Source organism: Xenopus laevis, chromosome 1L (genome assembly GCF_017654675.1).
Source record: "Xenopus laevis strain J_2021 chromosome 1L, Xenopus_laevis_v10.1, whole genome shotgun sequence".
Taxonomy (NCBI): domain Eukaryota; kingdom Metazoa; phylum Chordata; class Amphibia; order Anura; family Pipidae; genus Xenopus; species Xenopus laevis.
Window position 1 is genome coordinate 220,808,878 of NC_054371.1, and position 21,649 is coordinate 220,830,526.

Here is a 21,649-nt window from a genome sequence, read left to right on the forward strand (position 1 = left end):
GTCCAAATGACCCTAGCAACCATGCATTTGGTTGGGTTTCCTTTTTTATTATTTGTGTGTTTTTGGTTAATTAGTTTTTTATTCAGCAGCTCTCTAGATTGCAGTTTCAGCAGTCTGGTTGCTAGGGCCAAAATAAGCTTAGCAACCATGCATTGATTTGAATAAGAGACTGGAATATGAATAGGAGAGGCCTGAATAGAAAGACGAGTAATAAAAAGTAGCAATAACAATACATTTGTAGCCTTACAGACCATTTGTTTTTAGATGGGGTCAGTGACCCCCGTTGGAAAGCTGGAAATAATTTATTTAAAAACTATAAAAAAGATAAATAATGAAGACCACTTGAAAAGTTGCTTAGAATTGGCCATTCTTTAACATACTAAAAGTTAACTGAATGGTTAACCACCCCTTTAACAATTTGAATTATGCGATTAAAATGGAGTCTATGGGAGACGACTTTCTCATAATTTGGAACTTTCCGGATAATAGGTCCCATACTTGTAATAGTAAACACTGTATACTGGTCTGGAGTTTTCCCCATAGGTACAGAGACAATGGGGCTCATTTATTTGCAATAACACAAAATAAAGTGGTAGAGCTATAGAGGTTTGCAGGGGGACGGGACTGTAGAGGGTCCTAATTAATGAGCAGTTTTGGTATATCTTGGTAGAAGAGGTCAGCATAGCAATGTTTTGGGGCTCAATTAAATTTGCTGGGGTCCCAGTAAAATCTAGTTACACCACTGACAAGATGGACCAACCATTGCACACATCGACGCCATTCATTGATGGTACAGCTATAGGATCCGTTAATGTAATAATAAAACAGTAACTTGTACTTGATCCCAACTAAGATATAATTAATCCTTATTGGAAGCAAAACCAGCCTTTATTTTTATGTTTTTTAGTAGCGTTCAGGTATGGATATCCAACTTACAGAAATATCCCTTATCTGGAAAACCTCAGGTCCCGAGCATTCTGGAAAGCAGGTCCCATACCTGTACACTATACCTTGTATTGGATGGAAACTAAGATGCACAGATCTATGTTGATGGCACAGCAATCCAATTGTTCTATTGGTTTTATATTATGAGAAGTAGCACCAAATTCTGGAATAATCCTTTTCAGATAACAGATCCCATATATATATATATATATATATATATATATATATATATATATATATATATATATATATATATAAAATCGAGAGTCTGGAGGTTGTGTATAAATCTGTAGATGTAATTTCTCCATTTAACTCTCTGGTGCGGGTGGTTGGGGGGTCGGCAGGGGAAATGGTTGCCAAGTGCATTAGCCCGACGCACTGAAGTGGTTAATGCTGCAGATGTCTCTTTATTGGTGGGATTTTTTTCCTTTTTTTTTTTTTTTACCCCCCTTCATTTTGCTGTGACAAGCGAATGTCAGAATAGGCTGCCTGCCAATTCTGTGATCTGCTGCCTGCTTCAAAATGGAGGCAGGAGTGTATCCATTTTCATCACGGAGATGACAGCGCCTCAGTTTTTCTGGCCATCTGGAAAAAAGCGCTTTAAAAAAAGAAAGAAGGGGGGGAAACGGGCCTTTTTTTTTCTAGAACAAACTCTTAAACTAAGCCGCACGAATCCGCGCTCTTTGTTCTACCGTGCCGTGTTGATGTACAGTATAAACAAGAAAATAAATGGGCTATTTCTGTATCGAGGCCGCGGCGGAACTCTTTGTGTTTGTGAAACACAAAAAAAAAAAAAATGTGTCGCTTTAGAAGTTCAGAGCATTTATGAAGGAGATTTTTTTTTTTATTCTCCTTGATGCACGCACTGTACGTTGGTGGTCTTTTGGCGCTCCACGCTCTCCGTGTCTTCTTTCATGCGAGCGGGGAGGCAGTCAGTGTTGCTTCCAATTCATGTTCTCTCATATATATCTGTATTAAGCCGATAAACTTTATATTGTCATTCTGGGAAAAGGAGGATGAGGGCTAGGTTCTCAATTGGGGTTTATCAGTGCCAAAAAAAGTTGGGTTGGTCTTTTCTCATGCCAACACCTTTCCCATCAGTTGTCCACCTACTGTATAATATAGGGATGCACCGAATCCACTATTTTGGATTCGGCCGAACCGTGAATCCTTTGCAAAAGATTTGGTTGAATACCGAACCGAATCCTAATTTCATATGCAAATTAGGGGTGGGAAAGGGAAAACATTTTTTACTTCCTTGTTTTGAGACAGAAAGTCACAAAATTTCCCTCCATGCCCCTAATTTGCATATGCAAATTAGGATTTGGATTCGGTTCAGCCGGGGCAGAAGAATTTGGCCGAATCAGAATCCTGCTGAAAAAGGCCGAATCCCGAACCGAATCCGGGATTCAGTGCATCCCTAGTATAACACCACAACTGCTTATAGTTGTACGTCGACTTAACCATAGTCACTATGTGTGATCTTTATTTTTTATTTACTAGGGATGCACCAAATCCACTATTTTGGATTCAGCTGAACCCCCAAATCCTTTGCAAAATATTTGGCCGAATACCAATCCGAATCCTAATTTCATATGCAAATTAGGGGTGGGAAGGGGAAAACATTTTTTACTTCCTTGTTTTTTGAAAAAGTCACACAATTTCCCTCCACACCCCTAATTTGCATTTGCAAATTAGTATTTGGATTCGGTTCAGCCGGGCAGAAGGATTCAGCCGAATCTGAATCTTGGTGGATTCAGTGCATCCCTAGTATAACACCATTCCTGCTTATAGTTGTACATCGACTTATCCATAGTCACTATGCGTGATATTCATTTAATATTTACTTATTTTTAGAATTGTCCAGTTAAAAAAAAAAAAGAATCTACTCGCTGTAGAGTCGGTCCTCTTCTGTAGCATCCACATAGATACACTGGTTTCTTGGAAACGAGAAAAGCCACCGACTAAAAACTTACATTTGTTTTGTTTGTTTGCAGTTCATTATTCATGCTCATGATTTGCAGATGCATCCATTTGAATGGGACTGTATTGACTGACTGACAGCTTTTTGGCATCTCTGCCTAATAAGGGGAAGCAAAAATAGACTTCTGTAGGTGTTAGTCTGCACAAGCATTTGGGCAGAATGTTCTACACGGAGGGAGAGATGAAGGGCCACTGACTGTGAAAGATTAATGCCACCTTGTATATATGGCTTCCTTGTAGGCGCCTACGGGGTGATATTGAGTAATTGTTCTCCCTTCCTTCTCCTCTTCAGGTTTATGCCCCATCAGCAAGCACTGCCGACTACAATAGGGACTCGCCAGGTTATCCATCCTCAAAGCCAGCCACCAGCACTTTTCCCAGTTCCTTCTTCATGCAAGGTAAAGTTTGTGCTGTTTCAGGGAGAAACACTTTTCGGGGATGTGCAGATTATTGATTGGACTCAGCGTGCTGCATTGATATTGTGTCACTTGGAAACCCTTAAGTAAATTAATTTCTCGCTTAATACATGGCATTTGCATAAAGGATGCCCAAGTCCTAGAATTTGATAACTGTACAGGTATGGGATCTGTTATCCCGAAACCTCTTATCCGTAGACTCCATTTCAATCAAACAATTCACATTTTTAAAAATGATTTCCTTTTTCTCTGTAATAATAAAACAGTATCTTGTACTTGATCCCAACTAAGATTGAATTAATCCTTATAGGAGGCAAAAACAGTACAATTGAGTTTATTTAACGTTTACATGATTCTAGCAGACTTAGAGGCCCGTTTATTAAAGGTAAAGTTTTAGTTGTATTAGAACTTTTTAAAATCACGATTAAACTCTTTTTCTAAAATATTCTCTAAAAGATACGAATAAAAAAAGTTGAACGATTCGGAAAAAAATTTGAATATTTGTAATAGCTCTAAAAATGTTAGCATTTCGGACAATTACTAGCCAAAAAATATCCAAAAGTCTTAATGGGAAAAAAAAAAGGTGAAATAGGATTAACGCATGCGCCTGTTGAGTTGGGACCTCATCTACTTTTACTTGGTGCAGTTTTGTATTAGAATTGTGGTTTTTACAGAAAAATACGATTCATGAAGAAAAAGGAAATCAAATTTTACATCATTTTTTTTAGTAGGCCTTTTTTTAGTAAAAAAAAGGCCACGATTAAACTCTTTTGTCTTTAAATTCACAAATGCAGTAAGTTATTAAAAGATGTGAATATAAAAAAAAACACTGAAGGATCCAAAAAAAAATGTGAGTATCAGTGATAACTCTAAAAATTTGAGCTTTTTAGACAATTACTAGTGAAAAAATATCCAAAAGTCTCAATGGAAAAAAAAAAGGTCCAATAGGATCAGCGCAGCTCCTGTTGACTTCTATGGGACCTTGACTGCTTTTACTTGGCTTCTACTTGATTCAGCTTTACACGTGTGTATGGAAACAAACGATCTTTCTTGGAAGGAGGAGAAACAACCCTTAATAAAAAAATCCCCTACCCTACATAGACCCTCCCCCAAGCCTAGCTGCCTAGTCTTTACTTACCCCTCGGTGCAGATTCTGTCCAGCGGAGTTCACGAGCGTCATCTTCAGCTACTTCGGTAATCTTCAGAATGAGACCGGCGCTTAGGCAATTTTCGTGAGTTTCGGCGCATTCGCAGTTGTTGCAAAACAGAAAATTGCTCCAACGGCGCATGTGCCACTTCGCCGGTCTCATTCTGAAGATTACCGAAGAGAAGAAGATGGCGTCTGTGAACTCTGCTGGACAGAATCTGCACGGAGGGATAAGTAAAGAGTTAGGGGCATTTGCCCGGGGGGGGGAGTTAGGCTGGGGGGGGAGAAGGAGGGGGGTCTATGGAGGGTAGGGTTTTTTTTTATTAAGGGTTTGTTTCTCCTTTAAGCCAATAAAACATGTTGGAGCTGTAAAAATAAAGGATAACTGAAATACAATACAAATATAGGCACAGAATATAAGAAATGTATTAGTTTCACAGTATTTACTACTACGTATATTCTCCCCTAATAACACTTTGTTTCTTCAGATGGTCACCATAGCAGTGACCCATGGAGTTCATCCAGTGGAATGAACCAAGCTGGTTATGGAGGGATGCTTGGCAACTCTTCTCATATTCCACAGTCAAGCAGCTACTGTAACCTGCATCCACATGAACGATTGGTAAGTGGCTTTGTTATGAAGAATTCACTCTGAAGCACCTTCTGGCCTGGCCGGAGACTGGGACTTAGGAACTGGGTATTATATTCATCACGTGGGAATCGTCTGCATAATGAAGGAATTCCATAGCTTCCTCATTAGCTAGGAAAATCATCTATAACTTGAAATTTAGGACGATGAAATGCCCTGAGACAATTTCCAGTTGGCCCTAAATTTTCATTTTTTGGTTGATCACTGAATTGGAAGAAAACAGAGACAAGTCTTTGCTTTTCATTGTTGTGTTTTTCCCGAGTACCAAACATTACATGTCCCTTGTACATTGGCCTCTGGGTATTAAAATTCACAACTTCAAAAACATTTAAAATATAAAAATAGTTGTCCTTTGAGAAAACAAACTTTTTTTTAATGGGCAACAAGGAACATAAAGTACTGTACTCCTGTCTTGGCCATGTTGAACGCTGTTGCTGAACATCATTATTTGTTTCATATAATCACTCTTTAAAGGGGTTGTTCACCTTTGAGTTAACTGTTAGTATGATGTAGAGAGTGATATTCTGAGACAATTTGCATCTGGTTTTCATTTTTTATTATTTGTGGTTTTTGAGTTTTTTAGCGTTTTATCTTTTATCCAGTTTGCAATTTCAGCCATCTGGTTGCTACGGTCCAAATTACCCTTGCAACCATGCATTGATTTGAATAAGAGACAGGAATATGAATAGGCTAGGGTCTGAATAGAAAGATGAGTAATAAAAAGTAACAATAACAAAACACTGTGAGCATTTGTTTTTTAGATGGGGTCAATGATCCCTATTTGAAAGCTGGAAAGTGTCAGAAGAAGGAGGCAAATAATTCAAAAACTATAACAAATAAATAATGAAGACCTACTGAAAAGTTGCTTATAATTGGCCATTCTATAACATACTAAAAGATAACTCAAAGCTGAACCACCCCTTTAAATTCTTTTGGTATTACCGTTTTACTCAATGTTTAAACATTTTTTCTTGGTGATCCTTGGTTAATGTGAAGGGCAAACTGGGTGAAGTCTCTACTCTACAACCCTTTGGGGGTTTTTCTTACATATATAGAATGGTTTATTTGAGCAGCCCAGTAATTAGTAGGTCTTTTCCGTTGAATTGATCAGTTTCAGATATTTAAAAGCTGGAATTGTGTACAATGGATTAGCTAAAAATTTTACAGAAAAGATTTTAGAAGTGTCCAAAAAACATTAGTAATTTTGAAGCTGTTTTAAAAAAGTCACCCATATAAATTCTCTGTTAACTTTGCAAAAGCCATTTTAATTTATTAGAACATGTTGTAGGTATTATATTTGCTGATCGATTCATTTCCCCCCCCCCAATCTCTGCAGAGCTATCCATCACACTCCACAACTGACATCAATTCCAGCCTTCCTCCAATGTCTACATTTCATCGCAGTGGCACAAATCATTACAGTACCTCCTCCTGCACGCCACCGGCCAATGGGACAGAAAGCATAATGAGTAAGTATTTTGCAGTTCCAGATGGGGCGAAGGAAATGATGCCAACATATCAGACTTGTGCCACCTTCTTATAACTGTTTGGAGATGGATAATGATGATTTCAAAATACAGCAACTCTCATTAAAACCTATTTCACGTTGGTATGTAATTATATTTATGTTTATATAGCGCTATTGGTGGATGCAGCCATGAACAGGCAGAAAAAACGCTCAGGCAACTAAACCAATATAACTGACCCAATTGTAATAGAATATTTGGTGTTTAATACCCTAATACTTTTAAAACCCGTTTTAATTATGAGCACAACAGAGACTTTGTCAAAAGATTAATTGCATAAAAGTTCTCTGATGATGTCCTTGTGTTGCACACTTGGGAATACTTACTATGGTTTTCAGTATTTATAAGAGTAGCTAAGACAGGATTTAAGTACCAGTAGGACCTAATAAAGTTACTAGGACTCACTAGGACTATAGCTAAGATCTGATTAGGGTTTGGGTAGGGTTGCGTAGCACTAGGACTTTAGCTAAAACATGATATGAGTTTGGTTGGGGATGAGTAGCACTAAGACATGATGTGGGTTTGTATGGGGTTGGGTAGCACTAGGATTGTAGCTAGGACATGGTTTGAGTATCACTAGGACTGTAGCTAAGACATGATTTGAGTTATAGTGGGGTTGGATTAGCACTAGGACTGGAGCTAAAACATAATTTGGGTTTGGGTGGGGTTGGGTAGCTCTACGACTTTAGCTAAGACAGGATTTGAGTTTGGTTGGGGTTAGGTAGCACTAGGACTGTAGGCAGCTAAGACATCATTTGGGTTCCGGTGGGTTTGGGTAGCACTAGGTCTGTAGTTAAGACATAGTTTGGGTGGGGTTGGGTAGCACTAGAGCTGTAGTTAAGACATAGTTTGGATGGGGTTGGGTAGCACTAGAGCTGTAGTTAAGACATAGTTTGCATGGGGTTGGGTAGCACTAGGTCTGTAGTTAAGACATAGTTTGGGTGGGATTGGATAGCACTAGGTCTGTAGTTAAGACATATTTTGAGTGGGGTTGAGTAGCACTAGGGCTGTAGTTAAGACATAGTTTTGGTTTGGGTGGGGTTGGGTTGGGTAGCACTAGGTCTGTAGCTGTAGCCATGATTTGGGTTTGTATGGGGGTGAGTAGCACTGTGACTGGATCTCAGACATTATTTGGGGTTGAGTAGCACTAGGACTTGAGAGCTTGACAACCAGAATTTTTTAAGAGTTCATGGAACATGACTTGGGTAGATATTATATATCTGCATATAATATAGTACCTTGAAGTGAAAAAGCTTAGCATTTATTTAATTGTTCGACTACTGTCAAATTTATCATGAGCCAATTTATAATGGCTGAATAATTTGTGGAAGAAAAATGGAGTACCGGCAAGAAGCCAACACAGACTCGGGGACAGCATTCAAACTCCTTGCAGATAGTGTCCTAGTCATAGTTGAACTCAAGCAGTCACTGCTGCTTGGTGGCATCGATAACCATTTAGGTTGGGGGGTCCCAAACTTTTTTACCCATGAGCCACATTGAAATATAAAAACGTGGAACAACACAAGTTTCCAAAATGTCCTTGGAGGGGGGTGCCAAATAAGGTCTGTGATTGGCTATTCTGTAGCCTCTTGGACTTGCAGCCTACAGGAGACTCTGTTTGACAGTACACCTGGTTTTTTGTACAACCAAAATCTGCCTCCAAGCCTGGAATTCAAAAATAATCACCTGCTTTGAGGCCACTGGGAGCAACATCCAAGGGGTTGGTGAGTAGCATGTTGCTCACAAGCTACTAATTGGGGATCTCTGACTTAGGTGGAGGGGAATTAAGTGGCTTTTCAAAGACCGTAAGTAATTGAAATAGGAAAACGAGTCTTGGTTTTAATATTCATAAAGAGTATAGAGACATCATACTACTTTTGAAGACTTGGATCAATGTATCATTTGAGGGGTTTAGAATGTATTTTTGCTATACCTTGGCAGGACAACCTGTATACATAGAAACTGATGCAAGTAAACAGATCAAAAGGGACTTCTACGCTAAACAACTTGCTACAGCACGGAACCTCTAATAGAAATATTAAGTTCAAATAAATCTTGTTCATAAATAGCATTTATTTTAGCTTTAGGAATATGCAGCCAAATGAAAAGTGAAACCTGTTCCGGAGCTGAAACAAATGAGCATGTGAATTAATAACTGCTAGGGCATGATCAAAACCCAAATTAACATTTCTACTGAAGTTCAGATGAGTTATTATTAGCATCCTCAGCAATCGGTTGCTCCTGATCAGGGATCCGCTGGGGTCTGGGCCTTGCGCAGAGCAGTCCATGGGAGAAATATATAAATAAGCAGTCAGGTTTATATTTTGTCTATAAAATGTAACATGAATATATTTGACATCTACCTTAGCACACAAATTAATGCTAATTAAAGATGAATGCAATTTAATTAGCATTAAAGTGCAATTACTTTATGAGTAAGTGGACGAGGAATAGAAAGCCGTAAGACACAAATGCCGCGTATTTAACACTCTTTACTTCTTGTTTTTTCTGCAGCAAACAGAGGGAGTGGGACGGCGGGGAGCTCGCAGACCGGTGATGCGCTGGGGAAAGCACTTGCCTCTGTAAGCTAATATGGTTCTCGCTAGACATTGTCCATTTACATTAATAGAAACGTGAGATGGAAAAATGCACTCAAAACTTTGGGTAGGGGCAAGTGATTAGTCATTTGGGTGTGGGTGGGTAGCACTAGGACTTTAGCTAAAACATAATTTGGGTTTGGGTGGGGTTGGGTAGCACTAGGACTTTAGCTAAGTCATAATTTGGGTTTGGGTGAGGTTAGGTGGCACTAGGACTTTAGCTAAGACATAATTTGGGTTCGGGTGGGGTTAGATTGCACTAGGACTTTAGCTAAGACTTGGTTTGGGTGGAGTTTAGGTGTCACTAGGACTGTCACTTGGGTGGGTAGCACTAGTACTTTAGCTAAGACATAATTTGGGTTTGGGTGGGGTTGGTTAGCACTAGGACCTTAGCTAAGACATAATTTGGGTTTGGGTGGGGTTAGGTTGCACTAGGACTTTAGCTAAGACATAATTTGAGTTTGGGTGGGGTTGCGTAGCACTAGAACTTTAGCTAAGAGGTAATTTACTGTCTACTGTAGCTAAGACATAATTTGGGTCTGGTTGAGTAACACTGGGACTTTAGCTAAGACCTGGTTTGGGTGGGGTTCGGTAGCACTAGGGCTGTAGCTAAGACGTGACTTGGGTTTAGGTGGGGTTGAGTAGCACTAGGACTTTAGCTAAGACATCATTTGGGTTCAGGTGGGGTTGGGTAGCACTAGGACTGTCGCTAAGACATGATTTGGGGTTGGGTAGCACTAGGACTTTAGCTAAGGCATGATTTGGGTTTAGGTGGGGTTGAGTAGCACTAGGACTTTAGCTAAGACATAATTTGGGGTTGGGTGGCACTAGGACTTTAGCTAAGACATAATTTGGGTTTGTTGGGGTTGGGTAGCACTAGGACTGTCGCTAAGACATGATTAGAGGTTGGGTAGCACTAGGACTGTAGCTAAGATGTAATTTGGGTTCAGGTGGGGTTGGTTAGCACTAGGACTGTAGCTAAGACATGATTTGGGGTTGGGTAGCACTAGGACTTTAGCTAAGACATGATGGGGTGGGTAGCACTGTAAGTTTGGAGAACAATAGGAGTTGGTGCAACATCATTTAGGTAGATATGATACAAACTGACTAGTATATTATCTGTTTTAAAGGGAAAATATACCCCTCCTTTTTTTTACATGAGCTTATTTATTTGATCTTATGTAGAAAAGGGGCATAAGCATTAGCGACCTCCCAGAAATAAAATCAAGTTCCGGATCTGTTATCCGGAAACCCATTATCCAGAAAGCTTTGAATTACGGGAAGGCGTCTCCTATAGAGTCCATTTTATCTTAAATATATTAATCCTTATTGGAAACAAAACCAGCCTGTTTATTTTTGTTTCAATGATTTTCTAGTAGACTAATGGTATGAAAATCCAGATTATGGAAAGATCTGTTAACTAGAAAACCCCAGGTCCCGAGCATTCTGGATAACATGACCATACCTGTACCCGATGCCATAGATTGAAATAGTCATCATAATATTCCATTTCTATGGTCACTGAGACCAGCCCCCTCCCCCACCATAGGCTCACAGTGTAACTCAACTCCTCCCTCTCCTTGTCTCATTGTGAAGTGAGGGATTCTGGGACTTAAAAGTTCCTCTCTGTTCTAAAATGGGCAGTGGGCAGAAAGCAGTCCCAGAATCCACCACTTCACAATGGAATGAAATGATGGAGGAGTTGCAGTACACAGGGTGAACTGGTCCCATTGAACACAATAGTATAGTTTCCTTTCATTTATATTTATGTCTGGAAGATCGCCTTTTCTATATAAACCAACAATGCAACTACAATGCAATACTGTAGTGCAAGAAGAGACGAGCATGCCCAAGCAATCTTGCATTCAAAATTCAGTACACACAATAATGCAACACTGCAGGGTGAAAGAAACCCAATAGCTGGGGTACAAGGGTCAGACCACAGGTAACATATGACCATAGGAGTTTTGGGAGACTAACGTGTATGATGTTGGTGGCCCTCACTTATTAGATGATATCCATGTACTTGCATTCCTTTTCCTGTGACTAATAGATTTTCTTATGTACACATGAACAGGCCTGATTGATTATGGTAGAAACCAAATCATTCCATTCTATGTAATAGGCAAATATCTGATTTTAATAATTTTTTTTCTCTTTTCGATTTAAGATTTATTCTCCAGATCACACCAACAACAGCTTCTCATCAAACCCATCAACTCCAGTTGGGTCTCCACCTTCTCTATCAGGTTGGTGCTTGAAATTCTGTACTGCTGGTTCTGGAATCTCAGAACGGCGACTTTTAGAGTGGCAAATTTTATATGGATATAATAAAAGTCAGACATTTTTATCGGCTGTTGCCTCTTGCATGTGTTTTTTACAATCTACTCTGAAAGAGTTGGGATTGGGGATGCAGGCTGCATTCTGCAAGGTACAAAGTGCATTGCTGTCTGGTACAAGGGAGTCCTTTAAGTAATGACCTCCCCAGTACCTGGCATCCCCTGGAGCTCCCGCGCCTTCGATAGGTGGTATTCAGTGGACACTCAAATGCGACCCCCTCTGGATACAGATAGAACTGCATTCAAATTAGGACACAGGTTAGTGATGTGTAGGTCGGGAAAAACTCAGCCCGCCCTCAACCATAACCTGCAAAGCATTAATCTGCTATAATTCCCCAGTCTGCCCTGCACGGGCCCCCATACATGGGCCGATAAAACTTGCAGAGACCGAGTCGGCAGCTTATTGGTCCCTGTTTGGGGCCATCCAACGGGCTTCCCGATCTACGGACTTCTACCAGATCTCAATTGGTCAGGTTAAAAAACCCGTCGGATCACGGGCGCATCTGTGCGTTTATGTGGTCCCGCAATCCAACTGCCCTTTTCGATGCATTATGATCCGATCGTTGGGTTCTAGGGCCCACGATCGGGTCTCTACGATATCGCCCACCTCAATGTGGGCATATCGGGGAGAGATCCGCTCGTTTGGCGACTTCACCAAACGAGCGGAAGTCTACATCTATGGCCATCTTAACCCACAATGGTTGACCAAATTTCAACCCGAACCCGCCCAATCCATGATCAACCCGCACATCACTAGCACACAAGAAGCGGGCAAAGGTAACAAACAGGACCCTTTGCACCCCTTTTTGGGCACTTTGCAAGTCGCCCCGTCTTTCAAAAATGAGTCCAGTTATCTTCTAGTGTTGCTGAAAAGTGCATATGCAAGTTTCAGCATCCTAAGATATTATTTTATGCTTTAAACAAAATAAATTAATGTTACATAATGCCTCGTGCTTCCTTGGAAAGCTCCAAATTATGGAAAGGCCGTCTCCATAGACTCCATTTTTATCAAAATAATCCAAATTTTTAAAAATGATTTCCTTTTTCTTTGTAATAATGAAACAGAACCTTCACGTAAGTATCACATAAGATGTTTATAGTGTGTGACCATGGCCAGAATAAAGCAGTGATGATCTGACAACCGTTTGGCACACGCAGAAATATTGAGCGTATTACAGAATCACTTTAGTTAGGTGATGTTCCTGCCTATACTATTGTTATTCTATCCAAGCAGGCCGGGCTGTTAAGACACAGATGGTGGTTCATTTTTCAATATCCTATTACTCTCCCAACATCATTTGATTATTCATTGCTAGATAGATGTGCTTGCTGAGACCAGCCACTTCAATATGGATCTAGGGTTATCATAATCCTTTCCTCTTTCTATCTATCGTAGGTCGGTTTGATAAAATTTCTCTTAAAGGAAAATATTCCCTTTCTATTCCATTTCTGCTTCCCTGGGGGCTTTGATTTTAGTTAAGCCAAAGCAGATGTGTGTTTTTTTTTCATAAGGACACATTCCACAGCTAAAGGGAATATATACTTGGATGGAGGGTTAAGCTTCCATTTGCTGCAACTTAAACAGTCGCTTAAGAATGAGCTCAGATTATCGTTAAACAGAATATTATGCATATTAAGTGGGAGCTTCCATATTGCTTACCTTTGTGGAGCCAGCTTATCATGCCAGCATATCATGGGTGAGGACCACATAGCCCATGTGATCTGTTATCCAGAAAATTGTTATCTAGAAAGCTCTGAATTACGGAAAACCAAGCTGCCATAGACTCCATTTTATCCAAATAATCAAAATTTTTAAAAAGTATTTCTTTTTTCTCTGTCATAATAAACCAGTACCTTGTACTTGATCCCAACTAAGATATAATTAAAGGGCATGTAAAGGCAAAATAATAAAATCCCATTTTTACTTTATTTAATGAAAAAGAAACCTATCTCCAATATACTTTAATTAAAAAATGTGTACCGTGTTTTTTTAAAAGAAACCTGACTGTATGCCGTGACATTTTCCCATCATTTACTGCTGTGGATAAGAATTGTCAGACGGTCCCTAACTGCTCTGCAGGGAAACAATCATACTTATGAACTGCAGGGGGAGCCCCCCCTTACTTCCCAGCCATGCAGAACTCAAGCAGCTTTGTTTGTTTCCCTGTAGAGCAGTCTGCGACTGTGTAGAGATTTGTATTGGATTTTATTTTTGCCTTTACATGCCCTTTTATGTTTCCAACTCCAGCTGCAGGGACAAAGATCATGGAGCCAGATTTAAACGGATAAACTGGGATTCTATTTGGAGGATTATTTTGCATTTCTAGCCTTATTCTGTTTTAGACTTTACTTCCCCCTTTAATCTCTACTGGAAGCAAAACCAGCCTATTGGGTTTATTTAATGTTTACATGATTTTCTAGTAGACTTAAGGTATGAAGATCCAAATTACGAAAAGATCCCCTTTCCGGAAAACCCCCAGGTCCCGAGCATTCTGGATAACCGGTTCCATAGCTGTATATGCATATGTGCAGAAATGTAAAGGTCATTGTATAATGCAGCAACATTTCATCCCTATATATTGTTCTGTGTAAGAACTAAAACCATTGTATTTGTACACAGTTTTTCCATTTTCGTCTATGCAAACTAGTACCCTTTAACCTTATTTCAGCTTGAATGGCTGCCCCTGTAACTATCAGCAGGTTATTTGTATAAACAGTAATAGTGCTTCTGAAGCATATATAATATGTATCTTTTACCTCTGCCATTTAGTGCTAAATACCTTTAAAAGCCACATTGTTTTACTCTCCTTTTCATTGACTTTTTTTTATAGAACAACATTATTTACAAGCAATTACTTGTAAAATATATTCCGCACTAAGACATTTTAACTCGGGTATTTCAATCCAGCACAGATGCAACGGGCGAGCAAGTAAACTGCAGCTGAATAAAGTTGGAATATGCAATATAATATAACGTATTTATAAAACATGTTTCAGTAACGCTTTGGGAATAGTTATGGGTTTAGCTATTAATAACTGGTGGGAATTATACCGCAGCCTGATTTTCATTTCTTCAATGTAAAGCATGTTTAAGGGTTTTTATAATACATTACCCCTGAGATGTTCCTTTGTGGATATTTCCTACTCATTTATTTTAGCCTGTACTAAATACATTTATAAGGAGTTAAGAATAATACATGTATATAAATAGAGAGAGAGCGAGAGTAAGGGCAATGGCACACAGGGAATTTCAGGTTCTTTGGTTGCCATGATTTTTAATAAAGGGATGGTTCGCCTTTAAACAAACTTTTAGTATGTTATAGAATGGCTTATTCTAAGCAACTTTTCAACTGACCTTCAATTTCAAATTTTTTTTTCTTTTCTGAATTATTTGCCTTCTTCAGACTCTTTCCATCTTTTAGATGGGGTCACTGACCTCATCTAAAAAACAAATGATCTGTAAGGCTACAAACGATTGCTACTTTTTATTGCTTGTCTTTCTATTCAAGCCTCTCCTATTAATTTCCAGGTTGCTAGGGTAATTTGGGCCCTAGCAACCAGATTACTAAAAACTAAAGAGCTGTTGAATAAAAAGCTAAATAACGCAAAAACCACAAATAATAAAAAATAAAAACCAATTGCAAACTGTGTCAGAATACCACTCTCTACAATATGCTAAAAGTTAATTTAAACTTGAACAACCCCTTTAACTCAGAAGAGAGACTAATTGCCCTGAAACCAGTTTAGAATTAATGGTTGGTTGCCTTCACAACTTTGAGGGGGTTGTAAACAGGGATGCACCAAATCCACTATTTCGGATTCGGCCGAATCCTTCATGAAAGATTCTGCCGAATACCGAACCGAATCCTAATTTGCATTTTAGGGTCGGGAAAGGAAAAAGTGGAAAACAGTTTTTACTTCCTTTTTTTGTGCTAAAAAGTCATGTGATTCCCCGCCCCTAATTTGCATATGCAAATGAAGATTCAATTCAGCCAGGCACAAAGATTGGCCAAATCCGAATCCTGCTGAAAATAGCCGGATCCTGGCCGGATCCCGAACCAAATCCTGGATTCGGTGCATCCCTCATTGTAAACCAAAAAAATAAATGAAATAAATATAATTATAAACAACTGTAGGAGACCCGTAGGGTTTCCTCTACTGCCTCTCTATTTATAAAAGGGGAGGGAGCATGTGTTATTTCTGGACTCTATCCATAGCAGAAGGTGGATCTGCTAGAGGGTCTGGGTGGAGGTAGGCCTCAGTACAAGAGTCCAAACCCCTTAGTGAAGCCAGTGTGTAGGTAGCCCTTCAATAAGGCTCAGTTAATAACAGACTAGCTTCTGTGAGACTACACCATAGGGGTATAAGAGCAGTCCTGCGCTCCACCAAGTCAGCATCATGTTGGGTTAGTATTACGCAGGGCCCATGTTAGTGTAGGGCCTACAGCTGGAAAGGGACTTGCGCTATTGCTTACATCCCTGGGAAGCTTCCACTGGAGGGGATCCATTTCACTGGGGTTTCTATCCTATTATTGAAGCTACAATCCTACCCTATCCATCTGTAACCCAACTGGGTGTATGAGTAAATCCAAATCACCACTCTGGAGAACCAGTATCATCAATCAAGTGATTCTTTATTTGGTAGCACTACAGGTTTCGGATCTATCTGATCCTTCCTCAGGTGCCAGTGTTCACTGGAAGGATCAGATAGATCCAAAACATGTAGTGCTACCAAATAAAGAATCACTTGATTGATGATACTGGTTCTCCAGAGTGGTGATTTGGATTTATGAAGATAAGGAGAAGTGGCGGCTCCTATACTCTGTTGGAGGAACCTAACACAATAAGGATAAAAAGAGGGTCTTTACCTACACCCGATCTAACCATTTTGGGTGTATGAGTACATACTGTTTGATGGTGCCCTGCTGACTCCTTGCGTCAACCATTAAGTCAACCAAGGGAGTCCCTTTTGTCAGTTCACAATCTCCACAAAAGAACTGGCACAATTGTGGTTTTTAAAATGATAGTTCAGCAAGAACAACACCTTTCCTCTAGACACTTCCAGTTAGGGCTCAGATGAGCGGATCACAATGTAACAAAGCTCTACTATAGACAACTGTGGTTTTATAGGGAAATCCTTCTACAAAATGTTAACGTTTAGAAGTAGAATCTCTTATAACCAAAGGGATCTGCATTCTTTTCTAATATCGGATATTTCTGGGAACAGTTCTGCCCAGAAAAGGATAACTCACTAACTGTACCTCTGACACACTGAGCAAACCACAAAGCGAGTTGAATCAGTGCAGGTTGCCAACCCATCGATGTAGAGCTGTTGGTATAATAAGCACATCCCTTTTTTTCTGGAATCGGAGGAGAGAATGTGCCGGATGTAACAGAAACTTGGAACGACAAAAATCCCATGTTTCTGCTGAATTTTTTTTTTGATATGGAGATGTTTCTGTGCTTTGGAATCTCTCCTAGGTATTACCTGCCGAGTCAATTAAATCCTTTGATAGCCGCCTGAAGGAACGCTGTAGCCCGCGTCTCTTTGCGTTGCTATAAAAATACTTTTTTTTCCGCTCCCTTAAGTATGTTTTTGGAAAGTCTCCATATGTCTAGTGTGCTTGCAAAATTTGCATGTACACTGAACACCCGAAAAAGTTTTAACTAAGCGGATGCTTATGCAACTCAGTTTCTAATTACCCTTTTCTTTTAATTAGCAGGCACAGCTGTTTGGTCAAGGAACGGAGGACAGACTTCTTCATCTCCAAACTACGAAGGCCCCTTGCACTCTCTAGTAGGTTTTCTCCTCTATTGTGTCAATGTACAGTGAGGGGGTGAGCTCTGAGGGGTAATAGACAGCTCCACAAGGTGGTGGATACAGTTAAGAAAGTGCAATATAAAGCCCTCAAAATTAATGATTATGTAAGAAAAATGTATGAATGCTGATTTCAAGGTAGAATTTAGAAACCTACAGATTAGATCACTGGTTTCAAAATTGTGGTGTTGGGTGGTCCAGTCCATAGGTGGTAGAGCAGGCTAAAGGCCAGACAGAGTGAAAAGGCCTATTCCGCCTCTTAGAAGTTGAGCTTGAAGGTCATTTAGGATGAAATTGGGGGTAAAACAGTTTAGATACTATTGGAACAGTGTCTGAATAGCTGATTCTGCAACATTTGGAAGGATTGAACTTGATGGACTTTGGTCTTTCTTCAATCCAACTTAACCATGTAACATTTTATTTGACTGTTGGGGCAGATTTATTAAGGTTTGAGTTGTGTTTTCCACAAAAAAATTGCGTTTTCAAGGTTATTTTGGAGTCAAAAATACATCAACTTTAATTTTTTGAGATTTATTATACCCCACCCCCGGAAATAGCTAGAATCTGAAAAATACGCCATCTAAAAGCTGTCGAGGTCATGTAGGAGTCAATGGCAGAAGTCCCTTGAACCATTTGAAGATATTAATAGCCTTCATGATGTTTGAGGGTTTTTTAAGGAGGGTTTTGCCCGAAAACTTCAAGCAAGGTTTTTTTTGCCGATCAATTCGAGTTTCGGGTTGTTAACCCTGAACTCGCTGACTTGAGTTTTTGCTTAAATTACAAACCAACCGAGTTGTGAGTTAATTTGAGGTATAGAAAACTAATATTCGATCATTGATAAATCTTGGATAAAAGGCAGGGGACTAAAATAATGGTTTGGAGATCTTATCTACAACATTGGCTTCCAATGAGGCAACCCACATTGGATAGTTTACAAATAAATATTATAAAGCAGTGGGGGTGGGGGGCATTAGTTCCTTTAAGACTTCAATGACATTACTAAAGGGTGTTATATATGATAGCCCCACCTATTATGAGGATATATATTTCAGTTTATCAGTGGATTTTGTATTCAGTCGATGTAACCAAAAACATAATTTTTTATTTGCTTTTTTTTTCACAACTGACACAGCAAAGTCGAATTGAGGACAGATTGGAAAGACTAGACGATGCAATTCATGTGTTACGGAACCACGCAGTGGGTCCTTCAACGTCTATGCCAGGAAGCCACAGCGAGTTACATAGTCTAATAGGTCCCTCTCACAATGGTGCAATGGGTGGCATTGGATCAGGATATGGAACAGGTCTTCTGTCCGCAAACAGGCATTCCCTGATGGTAAGGAAATACAATATTATTATTATTATTATTATTATTATTAAATAGATGTATTCCCTGGTTTTCTTGTTCACTTAAAGCAATGCTCCATAAAACCTGCATTAAATGGACAGCATTGCCTAAAGATTTGCCGGATGAATTGTGATTAGGTTATGGTATCTCACTGTACAGGCAATGAGCAAAGATAGGGTCCCTTTTCTAGTAAATAGTGCTAAGTAAAGTGCAGTTTTATATTTGAGACTTTGAGATTATTTCTACAGACTTGTTCTTAAAGGAGAAGGAAAGGTTAAAACTAAGTAAGCTTTATCAGAAATGTCTATATAAATACACCAGTAAACCCTCAAAGTAATGCTGCTCTGAGTCCTCTGTCAAAAGAAACACCACATTTCTTTCCTTCTATTGTGTACTCATGGGCTTCTGTATCAGACTTCCTGTTTTCATCTTAAACCTCCAGGCCTTGGGCTTGAGCATGCTCAGTTTGCTCCTCCTCCCCTAATGGCAGTAATTTGAGCCCAGAGCTATAAGTGATCAGGGAGAGACTCAGGCAGTAAGTGATGGCACACCAAGCTAATATGGCAGCTGCTATCCTAAACAAACAGAAAGATTCTAGAGCTGGTAAAGCATTCTACAGAATAAATATAGTGTTATAGCTTGCACTAGTGTGGCTAATCTATTGGCAATAAACTACATTGGTAGCTTTCCTTCTCCTTTAATACATGGGAATTCCTATGCTGTAACAGTTTTATGGTATGTTACAGGCTGTGGATTCTTGTTAGAGAATTGTAACATAATGCCAATTTGTCCCTGTGCTCTGGGCTCCTTTTTTTGTTGCCATAAAATTCTACTTCCCCCCAGCCACCAGCAGTTAATCCCACCCCTTATTCCTGCATTTAGCTTTGTGCATTGGCCCCTTTACAACTCAAATTTAAGTTAGCACATGGGGTCCCCTCGGGTAGGGATGAGTAGGATGGAATTTTGTCAACCCGCCCATGACGAGTCTAAATAAATTAGGGGACCCCATGTGCCATGCTTTACCCTTGACACAAACCCACCCTCTCTCCCAACCCAAAATCAACCCGACCCAGTGCATCATTATTACTTATATACATGCTCTTGTTTCTCTCTGATTTCATTAATGGGGGTGGGGTCAGGTGTGAGCATATAAAAAACTGACGGCCCAGGGAAGTAGAAGTAATCAGATAGATAGGCAAGGCTAAAGATAGCCATACATGGGCTGATCCATACGGTGTTATTACTGAACGGATAGATACCGCAAGTGGGGCCATACATTTGTTTGACCAGCATTGTATTGTTACATTGTTCAAGCCAAATGATTCAAGCCAGGATCGAAACAGCACCTGACTGGTCATAGATGGCCAAATGGTTGCAGTGTAATTTGTTTAATACTTGTGCTCTTGTAGGAGCAAATGCTGACTCTACCATTTCTATCACAAGCGTGTTGGGAGGCGCAATAAATAGTTGGTCTATGCTACCGAGTGTTGTCTGTCATTTACTAAATTGTTTTTGCTTAGTAGTGTGTTGGATTCTACTAATGTCTAGGTAAATGGGTTCTAACTTCTCTACCAGCAGCTCCACACAGACTGCGTAGGTGACCTGAGGGTCAAACACTGGGATAAGCCAGATTTCACATACCACATGGGTGGCCACATCAAGCACAACACAGCTTGTTTGGAGTCCAGACCAAACGAGCAGATCTTACAAGCGGCAATAATCCGACGTGGAATAGGCAGGACCTCGGAGGCTTTCAGTGTAAGAGAGATCTACTCACAGTGGCCAGAAGGGCATTTTGTAGAAGGAAAACCTGTACATCTGGCTCCACCACCCCCTTCTTTTTTTAATTAAGAACTTCAGTGCATTTCATGTCTTGAAAAGTCAAGTTTCCATTCTCCTTCAGTAAAAGGAATATGGTTCCATGTGCACTTTTTTAATTGCTCCCTTGATGTATTTATTGGTCTAGGGAAAAAAAATACTCCACTTCAGTTTGGCATTACGGAGAACATATATTATGCCTTAGGGACCAATATACTACATGTATTGTTTTCCTTGCGGCTTTTTCTGAGCCTATTGTACAGTAAAACTAAAGCAACCGCAGCTACAGAGACATGGGGCAACGTATTAGGGGCCTCAGTTAATTAAAATGGACACAAGACAGGTGCCTCTTTTACTTTCATGCTCAAGTTTAGTTTTAAAGGGGAAGTTCAAAATTAGCTGTGGCTTTGCTTCTGTTGCAGGTCACAGTTGTAGGGCAGCTATTGTTTTTCTTGCTGGCTAGGCAAAAACTTTCGTTTCAACCTCCAAAGCCCCCCTATTGAATTTTAACCCCAAAACTGGAAACCATAATGTAAATGGTACATCAGCGCCTCTGTCACATACGCCCACTTTTTCCATTCCTGTCTGTGATGAAGGATGGGGGAGTGCAGGTACAGCGAATATTGTAAACGAAGAACCAGAAGACAGAACTGCACCTCCAAGAGGTATTTTATCTCAGGCCATTTAAAGCACAGAGCAGAAAAAACATGAACCACGTCACCTGACGCACTTCGGGCCGTAGGTCCTTAACATGATTATGGTCCGGAACGTGTCAGGTGACTTGGTTTCTGTTTCTTCTGCTCCACAGTAACCAATATCCATTATGTAGTGGTGATTATATTACATAACTGATTTCAATGCCTTTCCCATAACCCTTAAGCAGGCCACTAACAAGAGAATCTGTGTCTGATTTGGCTACCCACACCCTGGCCAAGTCCGGCTGATCAGATCAGTTGACTCCTATGCCTATTCAGGCATTGTCTTGGTCCGAATGGATTTTCTAAACAATAGATGTCTAGTAAATTTTCAGCCTGATATTGACAAATCATCGAGAAGGTGCCATA

At 39.9% G+C, this 21,649-nt stretch overlaps 1 protein-coding gene across 18 annotated transcripts in view; it reads left to right on the forward strand.

The window, feature by feature from the left end:
- Positions 1–21,649, forward strand: part of tcf4.L (transcription factor 4 L homeolog) — a 278,465-nt gene that overhangs the window by 233,354 nt on the left and 23,462 nt on the right. For 10 of the 18 annotated variants that reach the window (XM_018266818.2, XM_018266783.2, XM_041570061.1 and 7 more), the window contains 7 exons: positions 3,221–3,326; positions 4,980–5,113; positions 6,477–6,609; positions 9,181–9,248; positions 11,434–11,512; positions 17,322–17,398; positions 18,546–18,755. In XM_018266818.2, the coding sequence (XP_018122307.1) occupies positions 3,221–3,326; positions 4,980–5,113; positions 6,477–6,609; positions 9,181–9,248; positions 11,434–11,512; positions 17,322–17,398; positions 18,546–18,755 (807 nt within the window). The remainder of the gene's footprint in view (positions 1–3,220; positions 3,327–4,979; positions 5,114–6,476; positions 6,610–9,180; positions 9,249–11,433; positions 11,513–17,321; positions 17,399–18,545; positions 18,756–21,649) is intronic. The other 8 variants (XM_018266825.2, XM_018266789.2, XM_041570063.1 and 5 more) reach the window with 1 other exon arrangement.